The 25,452-nt window shown below is 55.7% G+C and overlaps 1 protein-coding gene across 1 annotated transcript in view; it reads left to right on the top strand.

The window, feature by feature from the left end:
- PLEKHM1 (pleckstrin homology and RUN domain containing M1) overlaps positions 1 to 19,506 on the top strand; it is a 41,663-nt gene extending 22,157 nt beyond the window's left edge. Inside the window, exons 6-12 of the mRNA XM_008054120.2 lie at positions 4,362 to 4,632; positions 7,209 to 8,111; positions 10,783 to 10,928; positions 13,933 to 14,126; positions 17,758 to 17,821; positions 18,080 to 18,237; positions 18,693 to 19,506. Coding sequence (XP_008052311.1) covers positions 4,362 to 4,632; positions 7,209 to 8,111; positions 10,783 to 10,928; positions 13,933 to 14,126; positions 17,758 to 17,821; positions 18,080 to 18,237; positions 18,693 to 18,804 — 1,848 coding nt within the window. The 3' untranslated portion in view covers positions 18,805 to 19,506. The remainder of the gene's footprint in view (positions 1 to 4,361; positions 4,633 to 7,208; positions 8,112 to 10,782; positions 10,929 to 13,932; positions 14,127 to 17,757; positions 17,822 to 18,079; positions 18,238 to 18,692) is intronic.
- The last annotated feature ends 5,946 nt before the right edge of the window (positions 19,507 to 25,452 follow it).

A 25,452-nucleotide genomic window follows, 5' to 3' on the forward strand; every position in this document is an offset into this window, starting at 1 on the left:
TGGGGAGTGGGGTGGGGGATGGGGCACAGGACAGCCTGCTGGCAGCAAGGCCCTTCCTTGCAGCTCCTCAGAGCACACTCTCTCCAACCTGGGGCCAACGCTTGGGGTCCCCTCCTTCTGCCTCTTGTCTCAGCCCTCCCTGACCTGACCTGGCATCTAGAACGTGCCCTGTCCCATGTGTCTGCTTGGCTGTAACACTCTCTGAGTGCAGCTGCAGTTGGTGTCTCTCTTTACTGATTGGTTTGTTTTCCATCTTCCTCACTTGCTTTGTGATGGGAAGGGCCTGCTTGCTTCCATGCCCACCTCATCCACCCAGGCATGACCTAGGAGAGAGGATTGTTCTGAGTAGTTCCTGAGCTCTCAGGAGACTGTTGAGCTGCCAGCCTGTCTGTCCACCATCAAGTGGATGGGTGGTCTGCTCAGTCTGACCAGGGCAGGCCCCACCTCCCTACCGCCCCAGGGAAGTCTGGATGCTGGAGGTTGCTTGGGGATCGTGGACTCAAAGCATCTGGTGCCAAGATCAGTGTTCCTCTCCCTGTGTTGATCTCACAGGGGAGGTGTGGGTAGACAGTCCTCGGGTACCGCTGCTGCCTGCTGGCTCCTTGCCCTGGACAACATGGGGCTGGCCTGTCTATCTGCCCCAGAGTCCCCATCTTCCTGTCTCCTGTCACCTAGCAGGGGCTTTTCATTTGACACTGTGAGGGGGGATGTTGTGGTCACTGTTAAGTTTTATGGTGCTGAGAGCCATCCAGTCTTTTAAAAAATGTTTAAAATTCACTGGACACAAAGCACCTACTGTGAGCCAAGCACGAAGGAGCAGGACAGACAAGGGCCCACCCTGTGGGGTCAGACACAGAGAGATGTGTGATTATGCACGTCATAATGACCCTCGTGCTGAGTGCCAGGAAGGATGGGTGCAGACAGGGGCTCTTGAGGGTCTGTGTGTCTGGGGTCAGGCTGTACATTGACTTTCAGAGGGCCATCTGAGTTGTGCAACTCAGTCCTCATCATTGTGCCATGGGCTGTCTGCCCGAGGCCTTTGGCCCCTGCCCTCAGTTATGGGTACAGGCAGGCCCTTGCCTAGCATCATACAGACAGATTGGACAAAAGATCCTGTCCCCCCAAGAGCAGCCCAGAGACCTGATTTCTCAGCCAGACGCCTCTCTGGGATGTCACAGTGTCTTCAGCAGCTCCAGGTGGCATTCCTCTGTCCTGGGTTCTGGGTGGCAGGTGCTGCTCTGGTATAGCTCCTCAGTAGTACTGATCCCCCACCCACTGTTAGAGGGACAGGGAGCTGGCCAGATGCAGGCCCTGAATGCTGCAGGAGGGAGGTGGAGAGGAGGGCGATGGGGAGGAGGGTGGAGGGGAGGAGGGTGGTAGGGAGGAGGGCGGTGAAGAGGAGGGCGATGAGGAGGAGGGTAAAGGGGAGGAGAAGGGTGGGAAGGAGGGTAGGTTCTGGGTTCCTTCTTAGGCTCTCTCCTCCCCATCCCCAGGAGGGTCACTGTCTTAGGGCCCTGCCAGACGAGGGCAGAAGCTCCGAGGACCCGTGAGCCCACTGTTTCCCAGCTGCTTAAGAGAGCGGGAAGTTTTCCCTAGAGCGTCACCTCCTGGCAGCTGACCTATGGACCACAGACTATCTGAACATTTCCTAGTGGAGACAGAAGCTTGCCTGGTGGACATCCATAATCCTGAAATTCACATGTTTCCTTCCTTCCCTCAGCGACCTTTGTCATTTTATGTAAAGATGTTGGCATCGTCAGGACTTTGTTTCTCACCTTTTATGACTCTGTGCAGCACTTTTGCTGGAGATACCAAGAAAAATAACAGTTCCAAACAGCCTAGTAGGGCTAGGATGGGGTAAGCACAGACTCTCATGGGTTTCCCATGGGGCTCCCTGACCCAACTGGGGAGGGTGAGAGAAGCTTCCGGGACGAGGTGGCAGGCGCCTCCTAGTCTTGAGGTCTTGAGGGATGCAAGTCCCCCGTGAGGGCCGTGGGTGAGGGCAGGAGACACAGGACTCCCCAGGTGTATGTGAGTTGGCCAGGACAGCACATGTCTGCCTGTGTCTTCAGGGTCTTGATGGCCTGGGCAGACTTCGTTTGGAGTCGGTGTTATAGACGTTCCTGTGGCCTCCCTGACTGACACATGTCCCATCAGCAGCAGAAGGAAGCTCCTGCCAGTTCCAAGGGCTCAGTTCTGTGTGGCCCCAAGTGCCTGAGTCAGAACCCGCCTCCCTTGGCTTAAGACATCTAGTAGCATCTCAGTGAATTCACCTGTCCAGCCCTTCTAGGCAGCCCGAGGCCAACTCCTCTGTCTACATAGTAAGGAGCACCTTCTTTTTCTTTTTTTGAGTCAGAGTCTCACTCTGTCGCCCAGACTGGAGTGCAGTGGCCGCTCCTGGCCACCGCAGCCTCGACCTGCTGGGCTCCGGCGATCCTTCCGCCTCTGCCTTCCGCGTAGCCGGAATTACAGGCACGCACTACCATACCCGGCTGAGTTTTTGATTTATTGTAGAGATGAGGTCTCGCTGCCCAGGCGGGTCTCGAACCCACGGGCTCAGGCAATCCACTCACCTCAGCCTCCCAAAGGTGTGGGATTATAGGCTGAGCCACCGAGCCCAGCTAAGGAGCACCTTCTTGATCTGGTGTCTGAAAATAGCAATGTCTGGGTGAGGTTGGTGGCACGTAACTAACCAACAAGACTGGTCTCATCCCTTTTGTGACTCATTTCCTCTGTGTGGACAGCCACTTAGGAGGCCCAGCCAGCTTCCTTGCCTTTGCTCTTCCCTGCTGAGACACAGAAAGGCAGGGGGAGGGGCTTGAAATCCTGAGAAAAGGAACTAGAATTCATTCCCACAAGACCAGGCCCCAGACCCCACTTCCCCCAGCCAGTGAGCCACTCAGACTCAGAGCAGAAGGGAAGGAACAGGGTCCAGCTGCCTGGGGTTGCAGGGCCTGCACGGTGTGGAGGGCACAGGCAGCAGCGACCCGGGAGGACCCTGAGGCCTGCTCACCAGGCCTTTCTTATCTCAAAACCTGCGTGCAGGGGCACCTGGATATCCACATGCACGGGAACATGGTTGCACCCTTCCTGACACCTTACACAAATTAACTCAAAATGGGTCAGAGACATACACGACAGCTAAACTGCCAAGCTCAGCAGAAGGCACAGGAGTAAGTCTTGGTGGCACTGGCTTAGGCAGTGGTTTCTCAACTGCAATGCCAGAAGCATGACCAAAGAAAGCAGGCAAATTGGCCCTCATTGAAAGAAAAAACTTTTGTGTCTGGGAGAGCATCCTCCCCCTTAATTAGCTTTCACTGGGATTTTCCTCTGTGCATCTCCTCTCCTCTTAAGGGTATCAGTCATACTGGGTGAAGGGATCACTCTATTCCTGTGCCCTCATCTTAAGTAATTGTATCCGCAAAGACTGTATTTCCAGTAAGGTACAGGGATGAGGATTTCAACATGTCTATTCAGGGACCACAATTCAACCCGCAACACAGCTCAATAGCAGAAAGAACCCAGTTTTTAAATGGGCAAAGATTTGAATAAATTTTTCTCCAAAAAAGATGTATAAATGACCAATATACACATGAAAAGTCATTAGGCAAATAGAAAGCAAAGCCACATGAGATAGCACTTCACAGCCATCAGGATGGCTGTAATCAAGAAGACAAATAGTAATAAACTGTAGGGAGTGTGTGGAGAAATCGCAACCCTCATACATTGCTGGGGAGAATGTAAAATGGTGCAGCCACTGTGGAAAACAGCCTGGCAGTTTCTCAAGAAGTAAAATGTAGAGTTACTCATGACCCAGCAATTCCACTCCTAGGGACATGCCCAGGAAAATGAAACCAAGTCCCCGCGAGAATTCTCAGACACCTGTTCATGGCAGCGTCATTCCCAATAGCCAACAAGTGGAAACCACCCAAACGTCCATCAGCCGATGAGCGGATAAACCAAACAAGGCACGTCTGGTACTCGGTGCTAACAAGGAATGAAGTACCCGTATACGCCACAGAAGGAATGAGCCTGAGGCCCTTCGCGGAAGTGGGGGAGCCAGGCGCGAGAGGTCACGTTGTGTGCTTCCTTCGGATGAGATGTCAGGACAGGCAGGACAGGCAAATCGAGAGGGGCAGAAAGTGGGTTTGTGGTTGCTTCACGCTGGGGTAGTCGGGGGACATGGGGTAATGCTGATGGGTTTGGGGTTTCTTTTCAGGGTGATGAAAATGTTCTCCACTTAGATTGTGGTGATGGTTGCCCAACTCTGAATATACCAAAATGACTGAACTGTGAACTTTCAGTGGCTCAGTTTCATAGCATGAGAGTCACAGGCTCTATCTTTACTTCTTTCTCATCAGAAAAGCAAGAGCTGGATCTCTGAAGATGACTTCTACCGGCCTCCCCAAGAGAGGGCTCCAGAGAGTGCCAAAGATGACTCAGTGGCACCTTCCCAAGGGACTCGAGAGTCAAGACCTGGTCTTCACAGGCATTTTTCTCAAGGACCAAGGAAAAGCTACTCCCTGGGGGCCTTAGACAAAGCCTGTGTGCCTTCCCCGGGAAGCAAGAACACCGAGGCAGCCCCCATGCAGGAGCATAAGAACTTCCGGGTGGTGCATCGCAGGCAGATGGGTAGGTACCCCTTAGAGCCCTGGTTGAATAAGAACTTCCAGCTAGATGGGAAAGTGACTCTCAGGTCCCTGGGCACATAAGAACTTCCAGGTGATACAGCCTAGGGAGACAGGTAAGCCTTGGGGTCCCCAGTGCATAAAAACTTCTGGCTGGTACAGTACAGGGAGATGGGGAAGTGACCCTCAGGGTCCTTGCTGGGCAGGTCTGCAGGGAGTGTGCCTTTCACCTAGCTGTCACGTCCCAGGCCCTACCCAATGGGAGGTATGTTCTCACGGGAAAACTTCATCCCAGAAAGTAATCCCAGGAGCACTTGTGTTTAGTCATTGAAGGTAACATTCCAAGAAAAGTACTTTTATTTTCTGATAAAGTCATACTCAAAAGTGCCTCTGGAGCACAACAATACTGTCTTGCTTCTTGAGCCTGGAAATATTTTTCCTGGAACTTCTCTATAAAACTTATGACTATGGAAGACTCTTGACTGTAGTTCACAGGAAGCCCTGCCCTTGGAGCCTGAGGGTGTTCCTGGTCCTTCCAACATCCTTTATCCCAGATGTTTATGTGATACCTGCATGGGCTGTTGTTTGGTTGTCTCCCAGTGCTGTCCAGGGAGGCCAGCTCGATCTCCATACCTGTGAAATTCCAGAAAACCTGAAATAATCGCAGCCTTAATTTTCCGTAACCCTGTTAATTGGTTTCCTATTCAAAACAGATAAACACAGTTTGTCCTGGAGCCAGTCCCCTTCCCTCCTCATTTCCATTTGCAGTGACTCGGCAGGGAACTCAGCAGCTGGCAGGCCCTGGCTTGGGCAGCACGGGTGGAGCTGGGTCTGCAGGCTGCTGTCAGCCCTGTGGTGGCTGGACTCTGGCCGTGCCAGTGGAGGCGGGCTGTGTGTCTAGGCCTCAGGCTCCCTGAGGGCAGAGGCCCCTGTACAGCAGTTTGAAACCTCAAGGCTAGTCCAGGCTGGGAGAGAGGACTGAGTGACTTTGGACCCCCTGACTGGCGGCAGACCCCAAGAGTAGAGTGTACTGGTCAGCCTGTGGCATGGACACTCAGCCAATGTTTGTGGAGTGTCTGTGATGTGCCAGGCACTGTTCCAGGTGCTGCGGACACAGCAGGATGCAAAGCAGCATCCTCTCTTTGTGGGGTGTATGCTTTGGGGGGGAGACAGGAGTGAGAACATCACTGAGTCAGCAGCGCATGGTGGTGGTGAGCACCATGGAGGGCAGCAGACCAGGGGTTCCAGTGGAAGGTGCACAGTCTCATGCAGGGGCTGGGGATGCCCTCCCAAAGGTGATGCTTGAGGAGTGGGGGTGGCCTGAGGTGATCCATTTCAAGCAGGGAGATCAAGTGCACAGACCCTGTGCCCGAACCTGTTTGGCACATCTGGGAGCAGCAGAGCCCAGAGCAGCTGGAGAGAAGGTAGGGCAGGCGCATGCATGAAGGGTCATTGGTGGGGCAGCCCCTTGGCCTCTGAGGACTGTGGGGGAGGGACACGCTCTGGCTTGCCTTTAAGCAGGTCACTGTGGTCCCTACATTGAAGGACTACAAGGGGAAAAAGACCTCTTAGGAGGCCACCAGGCCAGAGTGGCGGTGGCCAACCTGGGAGGCAGACCAGGAAGGTGAGAACAAGTGGGGAAGGTGGTGCCAAGGGCTTGTGGAAGAACGTTCCTGGTGGCTCTGAGGTCCTCAGCTCTAGCAGCTGGTAGGGTGTGCTTTGCTGTTTTGTGAGATGAGGACACTCGGGAAGAGACAGGCCTGCAGGGGGAGCACTGGGGCCTTGTTTTGGGCATGTCTTTAAACACTCACAGAGCAGGTGGATATATGAATCTGAAGTTCAAGGGTGAGGTCCAGGCTGGAGATGAGAGCTGGGCACAGAGCCCCGGGGAGCAGGCGAGGAGACAGGCCCGGCCTGCGCCCCTGGTACTCAGGTTGAGCCCGGGGAGCAGGAAGCCACCAGCACAGAGGGTAAGCATTGAGGTGTGGCCTTCGAATGCGGCAGCAGGAGGGCACTGGCAGTCATGCCGGGAGCAGTGTCAGTGCAATGAGGGGAACAGAAGCCCCCAGAGCGGGCTCAGGAGGAGGGGGAGCAGGGAAGCCAGAGTCGGCTTGGATGGCTCCTCCAGCGGTTTCTGGAAGGGCTGAGGCTGTAACTGGAGACATTAAGATGGGGGCCGGCAGCCTTGAGTGTGGGTGGGAAGAGCAGAGAAGGGAGAGGGGACAGTACAGGGGCGAGGGCAGGCACTGGGGGATATCCTTGTCCTTGTATAGGTGTGGGGGAGGAACTCCTGCAGAAATGGGGGGAGTTGGCCTCGCGGGAGCACAAGCAGTTCACCCCACAACAGAGGGGGTAGGCGGGGAGTGGCTCGTGAGGTGGTCTTCTGAGCACTTTTATCTTCTTAGGGAGTGTCTGGGTCGTCAGGGAAATACAGGAAACCAGTCAGCAGCAGGGGGCTTTTGGGACCCCATTAGGCAGCACCTGTGGCTGGCCTGCATCCTTTTGCAGGACACGGCCCCAGGGGGTGCCTTGGGCAGGACCAGGGTGAGCTGGAGTCTAAAGTGCCTCTTTCTCCCACAGGGCTGTCCAACCCATTCCGGGGGCTCCTGAAACTAGGCGCGGTGGAGCGGCGGGGCGCCATGGGCATCTGGAGGGAGCTCTTCTGCGAGCTGTCCCCGCTGGAGCTCCGCCTTTACCCAGGCCATGGGGAGCGCACCTGCATGGAAAGCTGCTCCCTGCTGCGCTGTGAGGCCGTAGGGCCGGCTCACAGCGATGGACGCTTTGAGTTGGTCTTCTCCGGCCGGAGGCTGGCCCTGCGAGCCTCTTCACGGGACGAAGCCGAGGACTGGCTGGAGCGTGTGCGGGAGGCCTTGCAGAAGGTCCGGCCCCAGCAGGAGGATGACTGGGTGAATGTCCAGTACCCTGAGCAGCCCGAGGATGCCCCCAAGGAGCCCCAGGGTGACCCACTCTCGGAGCCAGCAGCCCCCCTGGGCACACCATTAGACTGGTTGTCCGCGCAGGTTTCCGAGCCAGACGCCATCAAGGAGTCACTGCTGTACTTGTATACGGACAGGACCTGGGTGCCCTACATTTTCTCCCTGTCCCTGGAGTGCCTGAAGTGCTTCCGTGTGAGGAACAATGAGAAGTTGCTGAGTGACAGCCATGGCGTGGAGACCATCCGGGACATCCTGCCAGACACCAGCCTTGGGGGCCCAGCCTTCTTCAAGATCATCACGGCCAAGGCCATCCTGAAGCTGCAGGCTGGGAACGCCGAGGAGGCCGCGCTGTGGCGAGACCTGGTCCGCAAGGTCCTGGCGTCCTACCTGGAGACAGCGGAGGAGGCGGTGACGCTCAGCGGGAGTCTGGACGAAAACTGTCAGGAGGTGCTGAAGGCTGCCACACGGGAGAATGGCTTCCTGCTGCAATACCTGGTGGCCATCCCCACAGAGAAGGGCCTGGATGCCCAGGGCTGCTTCTGCGCAGGTGCTGTTGCACCCCGCCCCGCCTCCAGCCTGCCATCCCCTCTCTGCCTCCCGGGTCCCTCCACCTCTCCCCAGTAGGCAATGGATGAGGCTTGCCTATGTGGCTATGCCTCTGCACCTCCTCCACAGCCCCTGGGGCCAGTGCCCTGCTTACCTTCCCTCTCCTGCCACCTCCTGCTGGGGAGTGGGGCCTAGAGGTGGCTCTGCTACTTACTGCTTTGTCTTGGGGAATCACACCCACTTCATCTTTTTTTTTTTCTTTGAGTTAGTGTCTTACTCTGTCACCCAGACTGGAGTTCAGTGTCCCAATCACTGCTCCCCACAGCCTCAACCTGGGCTCAGATGATCCTCCTGCCTCCGCGTCCTGAGTAACTGGAACTGTAGGCGTGTGCCACCATGCCCTGCTAATTTTTTAATTTTTGTAGAGACCTTGTCTCTACAAAAATTAAACTCCTGGCCTCAAGTGATTCTCCCGCCTCAGCATCCCAAAGTGCTGAGATGACAGGCATGAGCCACCATCACTGGCCTTCATCATCTTACTACTATACTATCATATTCCTTTGGAGCAGGGGCATGGTGTCCCTTCAAATAGTTATGCATACTTTTGCAAGAGGACACCATTTTTTAAGTTACAAAAATGAGCTCTTGCTATTCGCTGCTGCCCAATAGGACTTTCTGTGATGAGAAATGCCACAGAGCTGTGCTATCTGATGCCATGATTGTGAGCCACATGTGGCGATGGGGTGCTTGAAATGTGGCCAGCATGGCTGAGGAGCCGAATTTTCCATTTCCGTGTATGTAAATGGGCAAGGCAGATGTGACTTGTGGCCACCATTGTTCCACAGCTCGGCTTTTTCTGCATTGTGATGCAATTCCAGATCTGCTCATCTGTGTCATCCCCATCATCACATCTAGCACTTGTGTGCCGGTTGCTGTTTGGGTTGCCTAATTTAATCCTTACCACAATCCTATAGAGATAGGTGCTGCTATTATTTCTACTCCTAGATGAGAAAACGGAGGTGCAGAGCTGGCAAGTACCTTGTCTCAAGGTCACACAGCTAGCAAGTGGCAGAGGCAGAATCAGGTCCTTGTTGGCCGGACTCCCCACCATACTGTTCAAGGCTGCATGATGTTCCCACCTACGTTCTGTGGTTAGCTCTTTCCTGCCATGCAGGGGCAGATGGCATCTCTCCCCCATGGCCCTTGGCGGCCTGTGACGTGGCTGCTGCTGCAGAAGGCCAGAGCGAAAGGCTGAGCCATGGTGAAAGAGTCGTCATGTTGGGGTGCATGGAGAAGCCTCCTTCGGGCGTCTGGAAGGAAGTGGCCTGTGGTCGGCCCCTGAGACCAGGAGACGCCAGGCAGGGCAGAGCTTCTGCAGACATTGTCCAGGCCAGCTCCCCCTGGCCATACCCATTGCTCACACTTGGCTCATCAGCCTGTGGAGACCAGGCCAGAGGGGGCTCCAGGGTTTGTGGGGAGGGTTCTCTGCCTGTGGGTGCGAACATTGCCACCCGCCAGCCTGCCAGTGGCCATGACACTGAGGAGCTTGGGCCTCCTCACCCCCTGGTACATGACCCAGGCCAGGCAAACACCCCATTGACATCTGGTGTTTCACAGTTGGCAGGACACTTCTGGAACCTGTCTCATTTACCCTTTGTAGTAACCCCAGGAAACAGCACTAGGAGCTGAATTTTATAGACGCTGAAATGCAGCCTTGAACAAACTAGGTGAAGGTCAGGGTGAGGCAGTGATGAGCTGGTCCTGAGCCCTGGGGACCCTTCTGCCTCCCCTGGGGGAGCAGCGTTTGTGTTCAGGATCTGAGTTGGGCTTTGACCTTTTGCCCGGGCACACCCCACGCCCACTGCCATGGCCTGTACAGAGGGCCCTGCCCCACTGTCCTCAGGGCACAGGCGATGCACAGACTACCTTGCTCCTGTCAGCTTCCCACCTGCCTGAGCCCTGTTTCTGGCCGCATCCTGCAGCTCTTCGCTGCTTTCCTAGGCCCTGACTTAGGTGGCTCCATTTTCGGGCCCTGGTGAGGGATGACATAGAGGAGGCTGGCACTGCGGGGGCGGAAGTGGGGACACTGAGTAGGCAGCCAGTGTCATAGGGCAGAATGCAGGCACTGTAGCCAGCCACACCCAGGCTTGAATACCACCCATGCTGTTTAATTGCAGTGTGACTGGCAGGCTTCCTTTTTTTGAGTCAGAGTCTCACTCTGTCATCCATGCTGGAGTGCAGTGGCATGCTCATGGCCTCAGTCTTCCAAGTAGTTGGAACTACAGGCTCACGCCACCATGCCCAGCCAATTTTTTGATTTATTGTAGAGACAAGGTCTCGCCAAGTTGCCCAGGCTGGTATCGAACCTGTGGACTCAGGCAGTCCTCTCATCTCGGCCTCCCAAAGTACTGGGATGACAGATGTGAGCAACTGCACCTGGCCTCTGGCAGGCTTCTTAACCTCTCTGAGCTGTGAAATTGTGACAGTTCTTACAGTGTGTTGTTGTAAAGATTAATTAGTAGGGCTGGTTCTGAGTGGGGGAAATATGAAATACAGTTTTACCTTGGTACTTTCCTTTCAACAAAATGAACTAGTGGATCTTTGTGCCATAGTGGCTCTGCATGGCTAGGGCTGACCCCGGCCCCGCGCTCACCTGCCACTCATCTCCCCAGGCTGCTCCCGGCAGATTGGCTTCTCCTTTGTACGACCCAAGCTCTGTGCCTTCTCTGGCCTCTATTACTGTGACATCTGTCACCAAGACGATGCCTCGGTGATTCCGGCCCGGATCATCCACAACTGGGACCTCGCCAAGCGCCCGGTAAGCCCCTGCTGCCCCTCACAGCCACACAGGGCTACCGGGTGCTAGGGAGCTCAAGCTTCCTCACTGCTGCTGTTCTCTGTGTGAGGAGTCTGGCCCTAGGGAAGCTGGGTCACTGGCTCAGGCACTGACATCAGGGAGCAAACCAGAAGAAGGCTGTGGCCTGTCCACCACCCTGGGCGGTTCTGTCATTGGCTGCCCCATCTCAGGGGAGTCCAACAGCAACAGACAGCACCAGCAACCAGACATGAGAGAGAGAAAGACAGACAGATGAACCGACTCTGTCTTTAGATAGAGATGGCTAGGCAGTGAGATAGATAGGTGGACTGACTTTCTTTAGATAGATAGGGAGATGGATACACAGACTACTGACACCATCTTTAGATTCGATATGATACGTTGAGATGACGGATGGGAAGGAAGGAAGAAGATGGACTGGATGCATAGATGGTTGGGTGGATAGGTGTGGGTGGACGAGCTGATTTGCTGTGTCCTCCAAGGGGTCAGCTTCGCTCTCACCAGTCCTGTGAGGCCAGAGTGGCCACACCCCCTTCAGGCCCTGCATGGCCTTACCTCATGGTTTTGAAAGTACACTTTTCTGGGGCTCCCTGCTTTATTAACATAATACATGTTTGTTGTTAAACATTTTTAAATGACAGAAAAACCCAAAGACAAATCACAGTATTGTTGACATTTCAGGGTATGCCCTTTTCTGGGCGTTTACTGACATATGCATCTACTTTTTGTAATTTGTGCTCAGACTGGACCCATGCTGCCTGATGACCTGCTGTGTCCTCTTGATATGACACCCCGGGGTGAACACTATGTCCTCTGACCTCTCCCACTCTCCTCCTCTCCAGCTGAGCTTGGCCACTTTCCAGCTGGGTGGCCAGGGGCAAATGAGCTTCAGCTTCCTCATCTGAGGAGGGGGTTGGCAGCAGAGTCTGTGTCGGGCTGCTGGCGGGACAGGTGTGGTGATGCATGCTAGCCATTTGGAACAGTGCCCTTCCTTCCTTGGGGCCACCACACCTCCCTTCATTCTGTTGGTCAGGGTCTGCCCAAGAGGCTCAAACGTGGCTTTCTACTGAGACCCAGACACACAAACACGAGGAAGAAGCCAGCTGCTCCTCCCGAGAGCCAGGGAGAGCATCTCATGTGGCTGTGCCCTCATCGGAGTGTAGGAAGGTGACTCTGAGTTTCACCAGCCTCACCTCCCTGGGGAGAGGAACCCCAAAGAGGTTGGCCTCATATTGGCTTTCTTGTTGTTTGCCTTGTCCACACCCCTGCCCTCAGTGTCAAATACTTAACTAACTACATACAGAAAATGAAACCTCAGAAACGCCAGGAGCCCTTTGATCTCACATGCACTCACTGTTGCAGGGCCCGGCTCTGTGGTGGCAATGTCCCCTTCCTCTGGCTGAAACTCTCATGTCATTTCTGCTTCTAACTAGAAGTGACAATACTAGGCATATCTGAGACCAGGACCCCCCAGCCCTCCCTCAGAGACCTCTGGACGGGCCAGGAAAGACAAGAGCATTCACAGCAAAGTGGCTGGCACCCGGGGCCTTATTTGCTGCGGTCACTCTGGCTGGCCGGCTCGTGCCTGGCCGGCCCTCAGCAGGACGTCAGCCCATTCCTGGGGCTACTCTCTGTCCATCTTGTCGCTGTCCTCAGGATGACAGCAGGCCCTGGAGAGCACAAGACCCTGCCTGTCTGTATCCTTGGCAGTGTTGGGTACACATTCCTGCATGTTCTGTCATCTGAGCCTCACCCAGGGGCCAGGTCAGAGTTGGGGAGGAGCTGGGCTCAGACTGAGTGGCAATTTGACCTGTCACCGGGGAGTTTGCCCCTGGGCTGCCCTGGTGGGGGGGCCTGGTAACTCAGGGCAGAGAAGGAAGAGAAGGAGCTAGTCCATTGCTGTGGAGGCCATAGTCCTAGCCCCACACATGGGCAGGTCCCAGGGGACTGGGGCCACTCCAGGCACTCAAAGCAGCTGACAGCAACTCACACTGACTGAGGACATGGCACATGCCAGGCCCTGGACCGGGAGGGCAGAAGGACTGCCACCATCTAAACTTGAAGTGGCCCCATGGGAACAACACCCAGTCTTGGCTGACATCCATCCAGGGGCTGTACTTGGCACAGTGGGCCAGACAGGGCAGCCACGGTGAACAGTAAGGCCTCAAACCTGTGGGCCTAGGTGCTCTCCTTGTCCTTGTTTTACAGATGAGGAAACCAAGTCACAGGAGGCTAAGTTTCCCCAGGTCACACAGGTGGGAAACAGTGGGGGCAGCATTCAGTCCCACTCTGACCCTACAGCTGTGGAGAGCAGACCAGCCCCTTGTGCTTGTTATGCAGTGAGGACAGCATGGGGAGGGCTTTCCCATGAGCTGATGTGGCAGCCTGGTGTTCAGGACAGCCCCTTGGCTCAGGCCTGGACCCTGCTTTCTAAGGGCCGGTTGCTCCTCTGAGCCTCGGTTTCCTCATTTCTGGAGTGGGGATGAGGGGATATGTGGTCTTGGTCCCCCACCCAGTGTTTGGCAAGGAGCAGGTGTTGGTGACTGGCACTGGTGTCAGGGTCAGGGCGGAGGGTGGAACCTTTCCACCCTGGTCGCTGGTGTGAGGGGAGGGAGCAGGAAACTGGTCAAGCTGAGTGTGGACTGCAGCTTCCTGTGACTGAGCTCAGCCACCTGGAGCACCTTTGCCTTTAGGCAGGAAAATGGGGGCCGGGAGACCAGGAAGGAGTGGGAGGGGGCTGAGGTCCAGGGAGGATGTTGGCCAGAGGGCCCCCACCTTGGCCTGCTTGGGGAGGGGCAGCACCGGTGCCCTCACAGGAGGTGGGCTCAGAGCTGGACCTCACCGCAGATGAGCTGTGTGGCCTCGGCTAAGCCGCACCCTCTCTCTGAACCTCAGGCTTAGGTTGGCACTTGGGGGCATGGGTGGGCTTGCTCGCAGCCTAGCACCCACTTAGCAGCCATCCCTCCCACCTCGCCTGGTGGTTCAGGTCTGCCGGCAGGCCCTGAGGTTCCTCACACAGATCCGCACCCAGCCCCTCATCAACTTGCAGCTGGTGAACGCGTCTCTGTATGAGCATGTGGAGCACATGCGCCTGGTTGGGAGGAGCCGCGAGCAGCTGAAGCTTCTGGGGGACTACCTGGGCCTGTGCCGCAGCGGCGCCCTGAAGGAGCTGAGCAAGAGGTGAGGCCCCTGTGCCCGCGCATCTGCGTGCCCATGCACCTGTGTCCACATCCACCCACACTCACCTGCACCTGCACACCCACCCACACGCAAACCTGTACTCACACACCTGCCCACATGCTTGCTTGTGCCCACACATCCCTGCACACCCACGCACCTGTGTCCACACCCATGCGCCTGTACCCACACACCATTCACATGCTCCTATACCCCCACCCACCTACCTGCGCAGCCACACACCTGAACACCTACCCATGTTCCCATCCACGCATCTGTGTATCCAGCACCTGAACCTGCACACCCACACACCCACACGTGCACAGGGCCAGTGCTCAGGTAAGGTATCTACTTGGGAGAAACACCTGTCAGACTTGGGAAACTACTTCCCCCTTTGGGGGTGATGTGGGGGGATATTCGGGTATTCATTTGTTCACTCAAAAACGTGTGTTGAGAACATACCAAGTGCCAGGAGCTGAGCAGGAGTGTTGGTTACACACTGAGCAAGGCAGAGTTGCCCTGCCCTCTGAAGCCACTGGCCTGGCAGGGAGGGCAGGTGGGTCATCTGGTACCTCCACCTGGGGATGAGGGAGGGGTGGAACACCCGGGGGACAAGGGTGAGCCATCCAACCCAGACTAGAGCAGGGCGAAGCAGGGCAGGCTTCCTGGAGGAAATGACTTCTAAGGTGAGGTCTGAGAAAGGAGTAAGAACCAGGAAGGGGAAGAAAGAGCAGAAGAGCATTCCGGACAGAAGGAGCAGCAGGTGCCGGCCACAAAGGCACCAGGCATGAGCCGAGCAGGGAGAACCTGACTGGAGCTACAGTGCCTCTAATCCTCCCTGGTCCAGGGGCTGGGCTCCTGCAGAGACCTATATCCCAGTGTAGACCAGTGCCTGCAGGGAGAGTTCCGGACCGGCCCCTCACCTGCCATGCCCTGCTGCCATGGTTTGGTCAGGGGCTTTATGGCCCCATCTGAGCCAGCCTGTGTGGCGGGGTGCAGGCAGTCCTGCCTCTTCTCCTGGCCCTGTGGGTCATCCTTGGGCAGTGGTCCTGTGTGCCTGGTGTGCACCCAGCCCTTGCAGAGGACTCGTTCGGAAGCAGTGCAGAGCTGGGGAAGGAGGCAGGTAGCAGCCCTGCCCAGCGAGTCAGAAAGCCACCGGGCTCCTCAGCATCAGCCTTCCCTTCCCTGGCGTGAGCCGGTGGTCCTGTGCCCCTGCAGCCTCCGGGTGGAGGTACAGGCTGCCTGCAAGGCCTGGGTGGGCATGACATGTGCCCGGGAGGGTACTGACCCAGCTGCACAGGGGCTGGGGCGCCTGGCGGAGACGTCTTCTGAGCCAAGGGGCTGTGGGCTGCTTTTCCTTTGTTCTTTACAGAGACAGTCAGTCTTCAGAGGGGTGCAGCGCATGGTTCCCATCCCCTGCCAGCTCACCACGCCTGCCCTACCTCACCTCGCCTACTTGTGCTGCCGCAATGCCAGTGGCACCATGCACTGTGCACTGACCTAGGTTTAGGAAAGGGAGAGAGGGCGGGAGGGCCTGGGTCCCTTGGCCAGGAGTCCCGGGTGGGTGGGGGGACACTCCAGACACCTGGCGTCAGAGGGCTGGCGTCATAGGGCTGCACCCATAGATGAGCCCTAGGACTTCATCTGCCCCTAGGAGCCCTGGGCGTTTTAAGCATGGACTGTCCCATCTGACCGTCGGTTTAGAAAAGGGCACACGGGCAGCTGGGATGTAGGCAGTGGAGACGGAGCCCTGAGAGGCAGAAGTTGGGGCCCAAACCCTGGAGCCGGCCAGAGGAAAGCCGGAGCTGCAGGTCTGAGATGTGGGGGAAGGCGGGAGGCACCCTCCCCTGCCAGTGCAGCTGCCTGGTCGGGCCCTCAGAGAAAGAGACTCCCCGGCAGGCCTGGAACACGTCTTCAGGGCAGAGAAGTCCAAGCGTGCCCTCTCAGACCTCTGGAGGGAGCCATGACAGAAGCGCCCCCAGGGTTGCCCCCACCGGACCTCAGGTCTCCTCCCAACAGCCAGGGAGGGTGGGCAGAGGAGAGGGTGGGGCCTGGGAGATGGGCAGCACCCAGGCCTCTGCCCGAGTCCACAGGCCTCCCTGTCCTTGCTGGGTCCCGTCTCACCCCTTCACTGGACATAGCAGCAGAGATGCCACATCTGCTCCTACCACCTCCCGAGTCCTGCAGGGTCCTCAGTGCCTTCCCCAGGTGGGCAGCCTCATGCAGGGGACAGGTGTGGGGTGGGGAAACTGAGGCCCAGAGCAGGTCTGTGCCCTAGTGTGTGTGGCTTTTTCTTTCCTGGTGGCCCGGAGCGGAAGTGACCACTCCCCCTGCCTGCGCCCTCTCCTGGCCTTGACTGGTGGAGAAACTGCACAGGCCTCGCCAAGAGCAGTGAGCCCAATGTGCAGGGACTCCAGGCAGGGTGGCCTCCCCAACTGCACTGGGCAGGCAGCAGAGTCAGCTCTGTTCACATAGCCCTCCTCCCCACCAGTTGGCGGCCAACCACACCCCCAGCCCCTCACCCCATGTTTTCCTGGTGATAAATGGCAGCTTCCTGTTGCCAGAGAGCAGGACATTCCCTGGGGAGCCCAGCATGGTCCACTGGGGCCCACTGGCAGTGTCCCCACCCCATGGGTGCCACATGGCCTGCCTGGCTCCCCATCTCCACCCAGACTGGCCCCCCGACCATAGCTAAGGCCACCAGTCAGGAAGTGACTGAGCCCCCTTTCAGGGGCCCCACAGCCTGCCCCTGAGCCCCAGGGCCCGATGCCATCCTGCCCCAGATGTCCGGGCATCCTCTGACCAAGTGTCCCCCTGCCCCCCAGTACCCACACACACCATGGGGCCAGGCGGGGCTGTTGCAGGGGTTTTCTGCAGGTGTTTCCTCCCTGTCCCACAGGATGTGACCACAGGTCCCTGCCACGACACAGTAGAAGCCAGAGCTGGGAGTGTGGCTGTGCCCCAGCCCTCTGCTCTGCCCCCCAGTTAGATATACTGTGCTGGGACACAGCCTGGCTGCTCTCATGTAGCACAAAGACAAACACCTAAATGTCCCTTAGCCACACCAGGGCTGTAGCAGGACAGAGGCCACGTGTATTTCTGTCCCAGCACTTTTCCTGGACATTCATGGTGGTGGTAATTATAATGGCCGCCAGCTATTCACGGGGACCAGAACCAGACTCCTGTGCTGGGCTCCAGCTGTCACCTCTAGCTGTGTGACCTTGGGTGAGCTGTTTGGTGTCTCTGTTTCCTCCTCTTCTCAAAATAGGGATTATGATGCTCCCAGGGTTATTGAGGGTAGAATACACGAATATGTGCAAAACACGTGCCCCATTTGTAGTGTTGCTCATAGTGTCGTCAGCCTTCATGACCATTAATTAGGTGTTTACTGTGTGCTTGGCACCAGGCCGAGACCTTTGAGACATTTACGCTTCTCAGGAGGAAACCCAAGGCTCAGAGAGGTTAGGGGACTTGCCCAATGCCCCCCAGCAGTCAGTGACCTTGATGGCCAGGTCTGAGTCCAGGCGGCTCCGGGAGGGAGGTGTGTGCACCAGGTGAGCACCACTGAGAAGGCAAAACAGCACCACAGGCTGGCCAGGCTTGGAAGCCGCTAACGGCCTTGTATTTCCTGAAGGCTCAACCACAGGAATTACCTGCTGGAGTCACCCCACAAGTTCAGCGTGGCTGACCTGCAGCAGGTGAGAGTCGTGCCCCCTGCCCCTCCAGAGGGCCCCAGGAGGTGGTGGAGGGGCCTGGGAGAGCCCTCCCAGGCCGGGCCTACCCTTGGAACCAACAAGCCCCAGCATCTTCCCTGGGAGGGCCGGGAGTGTGGGTCTGTCTGTCAGTCCCTCAGTGTGGATGCTGCATCGCCTGGTCCGGGCAAGGCCTTGTCCCGCTCAGGAGAAAATGGGAGCATGCCCTGGGCCAGTGCCTCAAGGCTGCTGTGCGTCCCCCAGATCGCAGAGGGTGTGTATGAGGCATTCCTCCAGGCCCTGATCGCCTTCGCCTCCCAGCATGTGTACCACTGCGACCTCTGCACCCAGCGCGGCTTCATCTGCCAGATCTGCCGCCACCACGACATCATCTTCCCGTTTGAGTTCGACACCACCGTCAGGTATGCGGCCTTGCTCCTTCCTGCTCGCTGCCGCCACTGGCTGGCCACTCTGGGCAGGAGCATCTTGAACCTTGCACTGCCCTGGGCCGTTGTGGCTGGCTCCAGGCCAGCCCGGGGGATGAGCCGAGCCCTCCCAGGAGCCCAGCCTTGCTCACAGCTGCGCTTGGGCTGAGGAGGGACTGGAGGTGCTGCCTGAGTGGGTCTGGTGCTGGCGCTCACTGCCCTGCTTCTGCAGCCACTGCAGAAGCACCCAGGCCAGAAAGCACTTAGTGAGGCTCAAGCAGCCCTTCCGAGTGAGCAGGGAGAGAGTGCCTGCATGTGCCATGATGTTGGATAAGCACCGTGTGAGGCTGGTCTGAGCCACAGCCACACGGGGTGCTCGGCACAAGCACTGTCTAGCCTGGCCCAGGGCAGCCTCCACCCCACCAGCACCACAGTTGGCCATTCTCCCCCAGGTGTGCTGAGTGCAAGACTGTCTTCCACCGGAGCTGCCAGGCCGTGGTGAGAAAGGGCTGTCCCCGCTGTGCCCGCCGGCGCAAGTACCAGGAGCAGAGCATCCTTGGCTAGGCCCATCTCCTGACCTGAGGTGGGGGTGAGCATGGCGCATCCCCATCAGCTGGCTTTGCCGTCAGCCCGGGCCACCCTGCTCACAGTGTCACAGCCATGTCCCTTGTTGGGAAGAACCTCAGATGTGACCAGAGCACGGTCCCAAAGAGGCCCAGATGCTGCCATGGTCTCCCCACCACCCTGGCTGACTGAGGCAGGGCCGTCACCACCTGTCCTGTTGGGGATGGATGGGCCTCCACCGGCCTCCCTTGCCTCCTCCTGGAGTGGTCCTGGTACCCTGCCTGGCACCCCCACTAGGGCTGCTCAACACTGTGGAAATGGACTTGGGGAGCATTTTCAGTTCCACGTTCCTGATTAAAAGTCTAGTTTTTTAAAGTGGATTTTTCCCCCTCCTATTTCAACAGAAAATATTTTTTTATTGACCCTACACGAATCACCCCAGGAAGCCAGGCTTTCACCCCCAGCCGATGCAAGGAGTCCCTTGGGCCTGGCTGGAGGCAGTAGCAGACAGGTGGGCTGGCCACTGTGGGCATGGGGCTGTTGGCCCACCCAGTGCCTTCTGTGGCCTGAACTGCCTTGTACCGAACTGCCTGACAGCAGAGCAGGACCTGTCCTGGTGATGCCTGCATTTTTTCCCATCCCTCTTGTCCCTGCCCCGTGCCCTCACCTGAGCACCCACCCCCTTCCTGGCATCAGAGCCCCTTCTCTTGCCTGGGACTCAGTCCCACAGACGTCACTGGAAGCAGCACTGTCAGCACTTTGCACCTTCCCAGGCTCACGGAAGGTCGTCATCCTATGTGCCCTGTTCCCCCTCACCTCTGCAAGTTGGGCAAGTGCATGTGTTCCAGGCCACCTCTGCGGCTCCCAGGGTCACACCGCCTACAGACTGACCACAGACCAATGACTGGCCTGTGCACCATGACGGCCTGCCTTGAGCTGTGCTGTGGAGCGCGGCTGGCTCTGGCATGTGGGGTGTGTGGGTGCTGCCAGCCAGTCTCGTGAAGCCACCTTCCCCAAAGGGCCGCTGCAGGACAGAGAAGTCTCCTGAGAGCAGATTGCCCTTTGGAGGGGTCTTGGGATGGGCTGGGCCTAGGATTATTTCCAAACGGATTCAGAGCCTTAGGGTCTGGGGGCGGAGCTGAGGCTCCCCCATGCCCGGACCTGCAGAACTGTCAGCCCTAGCACCTGTGTGGCATGGGGTTGGAGGCCCCCAGTGACCTGCCTGTCACTGTCAAGTGAGCCTGCCCGCCCCTTCAGGGTGATAGGCTGCTGAGTCATCAACCCAGTCTGGAGTGGGTGGTGTAGTGAGCCAAGGGGGTGGCAGGCAGGGGAGGCACTGTGCTCTGGCATGGAGGATGGGAACCTGTGTGTGATGCAGGCACCTGAGCCCCCGGCACACCTGGCCAGAGCCGCCATTGCCTGAACTCCTGAGGACACAGGAGCCCCACCTGGGGTGGATCTGGGCCTGGGGGAACATTCCTGGAGGTGCCCCCGGAGGTGGCAGGGGTGAGGCCTGCGTGAGTGACCTCCTTGCCATGATAAGCCCCAGAGCCAGCCCTCTGCCTCTCCAGAGAAGTTGCCGACGGGAGTCTGGGCCGTGCCCACACTGTTTTAAAATATTTTATGCAATAAACTCCTCAGGAGTGGCCCCAGGACATGTGTGCCATGTATCTGAGAGACTGCTGTGTAATTCTGTGATCTGCAGTAAAGACCTGCTCTTGGGCAACCCCTTTGGGTCCCCTCCCACTGTGGAAGCTTTTCTGTCCTCAATAAATCCTACTTTGTCACTTAAAAAAAAAGACCCGCTCTTTCTAACCACCAGTCTGGTATCTCATCTTCCACTGTCACTGCTTGCAGGAAGGCCACCTGCTGTCATCTGGTAGGGCCCCTCTCCTGTTAGACCCTGGCATGGGGAGGGCTGGGGATCATGGCAAGCACTTGCAGGCAGGCCAGGGGCTTGCGTGCCAGGTGGGCAGGGAGGAGAGGGCGCGCAAGCACTCAGGATCCTTGTGGGGTCGGATTTCCTTGGGGAGATTTACACAGATGCCCACATTTAACCCCTGAAGCTGATCCCACCACATGTGGCTTCTTTCCTGGCCCTCAAATGTCAGTGTATAGACCATGGGCACTGCTGTGAAGCCTCCAGAACATGGGAGAGATTTCACTAGAGAAATAAAGGAGAGGAGGGACTCAGAAGGGTGGGCCATCTGGGCAGGGCCCCTGGTTTATAGGGCTCAAAACAGTCTGCCTGGCTGTGGGGAGAAGCCCAGGGGCCCTCCCAGGGAGGTCTGCCACCATCCGTTGTAGGAACGGCAGAAGGAAACATGAATTCTCAGGGAAATTGGGACTGGAAAATGCGACAGAAACACACAGGCAGGGCTGCAGTCCCGTACTCGACCCCTTGCAGCCTATATGGGGGGCACCCCCCACCACCGTGAGCCGCAGCTCCCCCAGGGCCTCACCTCCCTCCAGGGCAGTAGGTGTGGGCCAGAGAACTGAGTTTGAGGGGGGTAGGAGGTGGGGGAGTAGTGGGCTATGGCAGGTGGCCTCACCCCTCTCCTCAGCAGAGCACCTTCGAGGATGAGGATGCCACCCCTTCTCCTGTCTGCTGGGAGGAGGTTGGGAGGCTTGGCCACCCTAGCCCAACCCAGAATTCAGCTCATGGTGAGAGTGGTCCTGACAGTGATGAGTGTGCTCCATGCACATGCTCAGTGCATCTCAGTTAACCTTCCCAGCAACCCTGAGAGTGGACACCACTATCCCATGTCTACAGAAGATGAACCAACAGAACTGGAGAGAGCCCAGAATGAAAGGCCAGCAAGGGGCAGAGCTGGGCGGCACCCCCAGTGAACCCTGTCGAGGGATGTGACCCCACCAGCTGCTGCCACCCTGGTGGGCTTGCTGGATGACTGAGTAGAGGGTTGATTCCAGCCATTGTTTTTGAAGCTTTGGGGCACCACAGACTCCAGTGCTCAGTTCTGCCGCATCCCTGTTCTGGAGACCCCAAGATGCCACCAGGCCCGGCACGATGTGGACTCACTGGCAGGGGGGAGGTGTGGCAGGCCTTGTGAGGATTGGAACACCGAGGCAAGGGAGCTGAAGGAGAGTGTGGCTTCATCCAGCTCAGCCCTCGGGGAGGGGACCCTCATCCCCAGTAAATGGCCTGAAGCAGACTGGCACATCACTGGGTGGATATGACACCTGGGAGTGGGTTGCATGGCTCAGGCCACTCAGATGCCTCCCAGGGAGAAGCCCCAAGGCAGAGGGCCCCGGGCCTTCAGGAGGTTGCTTCGAGCTTACCCTGGGGCAGACTGGATGGCACCCCCCCCTACAGGATAGGGGCCGTGGTAGGGCAACCCAGCCAGAAGCTGGCAGGGAGGCTCCTGTCCCCACACCCCACCACCCCAGCCCTGCCGCCCTCCCACCTGGAGACAGCCAGGTGTGGTCCAGATCCCAGAGGTGGGAGTGGGGTGGCGTCTCTGCTCCTGGAGCAGGCCCAGCCCAGGGGAACAGGAAGCCAAGACACCAGGATTGCCTCTCACACTGCAGCCCAGTCCCAACCAGGAGGAAGTTCTGCTGGCACTCTGGCCGAGGCCTCCCTTGGTATGTTGTTGGGCAGGAAACGGTGATGTGGGGCAGCTGGGTGGGAGCACGGACAGGGGGTGCCGGGCCCACGTGTGCCTGGGGTTGCCCTGCGCAGGGCGGGGAGGTGGGAGTGTGGTAGAGAGGGGCTGAAAACAGTTAAAATTATTCCGTTTTAAAAATCAACCTGCAAGCTCCAAACCTGCTAGACATGGGGCATCAGAAATCCAAATGGTCACAGGCTGCTTTCTTGGAAATGCAAGATAGTAATTGATTCACAACCTTACCCCCCTCCACCCTCTCTTTGTGAAGTTATCAGTTTACAACCCCTGCTTGTCATGTATAACCTGGAGACAATTTGTTCTTTGAAAATTTTGTTTTGCTAGATACCACTTTGCAAATTCCAAAGAAAAATGTATAGCCATACAACCCGACCCCCTCCCTTACCTAAACTAACAGTTAAAACCCCTCTCCTCTTTCTCTGGGTTGCTCAGCCTTGGAGCATTAGCCCACTGAGTTGCACCAGTGCTAATAAACTGCTACTTCCTAAGATAGCCTTGGTGTCACAATCTCTCTGTTTTCCCACATTTCAACCTGAAGAGGTGACATTTGCAAGGTGAGAAATTAGAAAGAGGAGCAGTTTTGGCAGTCATAAGGATAAAGATATTTGGACATGTCTAATTTGTGGCAGCTGAGAACTAAACTTGACCTTTGTTTTTTTAATTCAAATTCCTAAGAGTCTTGGGGGTCACTGTCTAATAAGGACTCACCGGACAGGGTTTTATTACCCTATATACTACTGGTTGTTTTCCAACCTGACTGTGCATAATATCACATAACAAATACAGAAGGAAGTCAAAGTATTTTATGGCCCTGCAAAGCCTCTCTTGGGCATGCTCAGACTCCTGGAACTTTTTGAGACACTTGTATCCTCTCTGAAGTGCGCCACATGTAGAACTTGATTTACATATCAACAAACCTGTCGTTTTCTGCCCTCTTGTCTCAACAGAGCATCTCTACTGATTTCTAAAATTCCTTAGATAAGAACTACAAATTACAAGTCAAGAAATCTTTGAATCCACTTATAACTTGAAAACCCCCACTTGGAAATGCCCTTCCTTCATAGAAAAAACCAGTGAAGATCTCTCATGTATTGAGTTATGGTTTCTTGTAACTTCTGCTTTTCTAAAATATATATATATATATATATATATATATATATATATATATATATATATAAAACCCAGCTACCATTTGACCATGGGGGGCACACGTTCTCAGGACTATCTTAGAATGGGTGTTCCTGGGCCTAGGTCCTCAAGTTTGATTCAGAATAAACCATCTTAAAATATTTTATGGAGTTTAGTATCAACACAGCTTTAAGAGCTCACTTGTGGCAATGGTCTCTGCTAACCAACTTCACGTGCTTGTGTTATATTGAATTTTATAGATTGTGCTCTATTAAACATGTAACAAATATTGTAGCTTTTAATAAGGTATATTAAACATTAATTTACATGCAGTGCACTTAATGTATGTTATTGCTACATAATCTAGCGTCTTTCTTTTTTAGAACTAGCTGACCTCCCTCTTTGCTATTCTGGATAATCATTTACAATAGTTAAATAAATAAATCCTAATAAATTCCTACCTAGTTATTCTGCTCACAGGGCTCAAGCAATAGGCAGCCCTTTTGCAAGTCAGTGCCTGCAAATAACTGAGCAACCTCTGTTGGCTTTCTCAGTAGGGTTGTAGTGTTGAAATCCTAAAGACCCCTAAAAGGAAGTCACTGTATCCAAGAGGCAAAATGGCCAGGAGGCAACGGATGAGGTTTGGGTTTTATTCAAGAACTTATGTACAGGAAAGGTGGTCTAAGAGTGACAGCTGGACAGGAAAGAACCCCTTTTGATGGTAAGAGGCACACAGATTATATAACATCTTACATAGGATTGGCATGGGGTTAAGGTGAAAAGGGTTGGGTTTTCAGGCATAGTGTGAAAACATGCTTACAGAGTGAAACTCCAACTCAAAAAAAAAAAAGAAAACATGTTTATATATACATCGCATATACACAAAATGGCTTCAATTTCTCTCTGGGAGTGAAATTTTAGTGTGACAATGAGCTAAAGGTGAACTAAAGGTAACTGAAGATTATGGTCATTGATCTAGGAATGCCTAATCTGATCTGAACCAATCTGGAGGGGCCAACTGCTTCAAGGAAGGGTGGGCAAGAAAACTTATTACACATAGCTGCAAGATGTGGTCAGCAGGTGCAGAGAACAATTCACCCACAACCTCAGCATGACCTGCATGCCCAGGTGTAGAGCCTGAGAGGAAGGGGACTTCCAGAGTTGTCCACTCCCAGGATCTCTTCCCAGGCTCCAACCCCCTGGTTGGGGCCATATCCAGGGTGTGCCCATGTTGTCATGGAATGTGTTTCACCCTACAGGGGTTTGTGTTTCTATTACATGGAGGAGGGTGCCCACTGAAACCATTCAGGGTTACTTGGCTACTTGGGCTACCTGGGCATGCCAGTGCATGTGCAGGGATGTCAGCAGAATAAATTCATGTGGAAAGTGAAGATTTAAATTTCAAGCAGCATGTTGAGAGTACTAGGTACATGGTCATAGGCCCTTGAGGTCTTCATCTGTGTTCCCAGGCAGTCCAGCTAATTTAGAGTGCCTTGTCTCCAAGAAAGTATAGAGAGGGAGCTATAAGGTACACTGACACACACACACATACACACACTTTGATCAATTGATTTTAATATCCACAACTGGAGTGGTTGGATAATATTTTAAGGACTATAATTAGCAATCTATGTTCCAGAGGCAGCTGGGCCAAGGTTTCCAATATTGCCATTTGCATCTGTACCAGCAGGTGAATTAGCATAAAATGCATTAGAAATATTTTTCCCCTGATGAACAGATGGTGTTCATGATTTACAGCTGGCTAGAAATATTGTTCAGGAACCTCTGCCTTGCCAGTTATGTGCTGGTCTGGAACTCCACATGGTCCTAATTCCCATTTCCTTAATGAAAGATCCTAGGATCTTTCCCCAGATTC

This window comes from Carlito syrichta, unplaced genomic scaffold, assembly GCF_000164805.1.
Source record: "Carlito syrichta isolate Samal-C Ts95f unplaced genomic scaffold, Tarsius_syrichta-2.0.1 Scaffold77363, whole genome shotgun sequence".
NCBI lineage: Eukaryota > Metazoa > Chordata > Mammalia > Primates > Tarsiidae > Carlito > Carlito syrichta.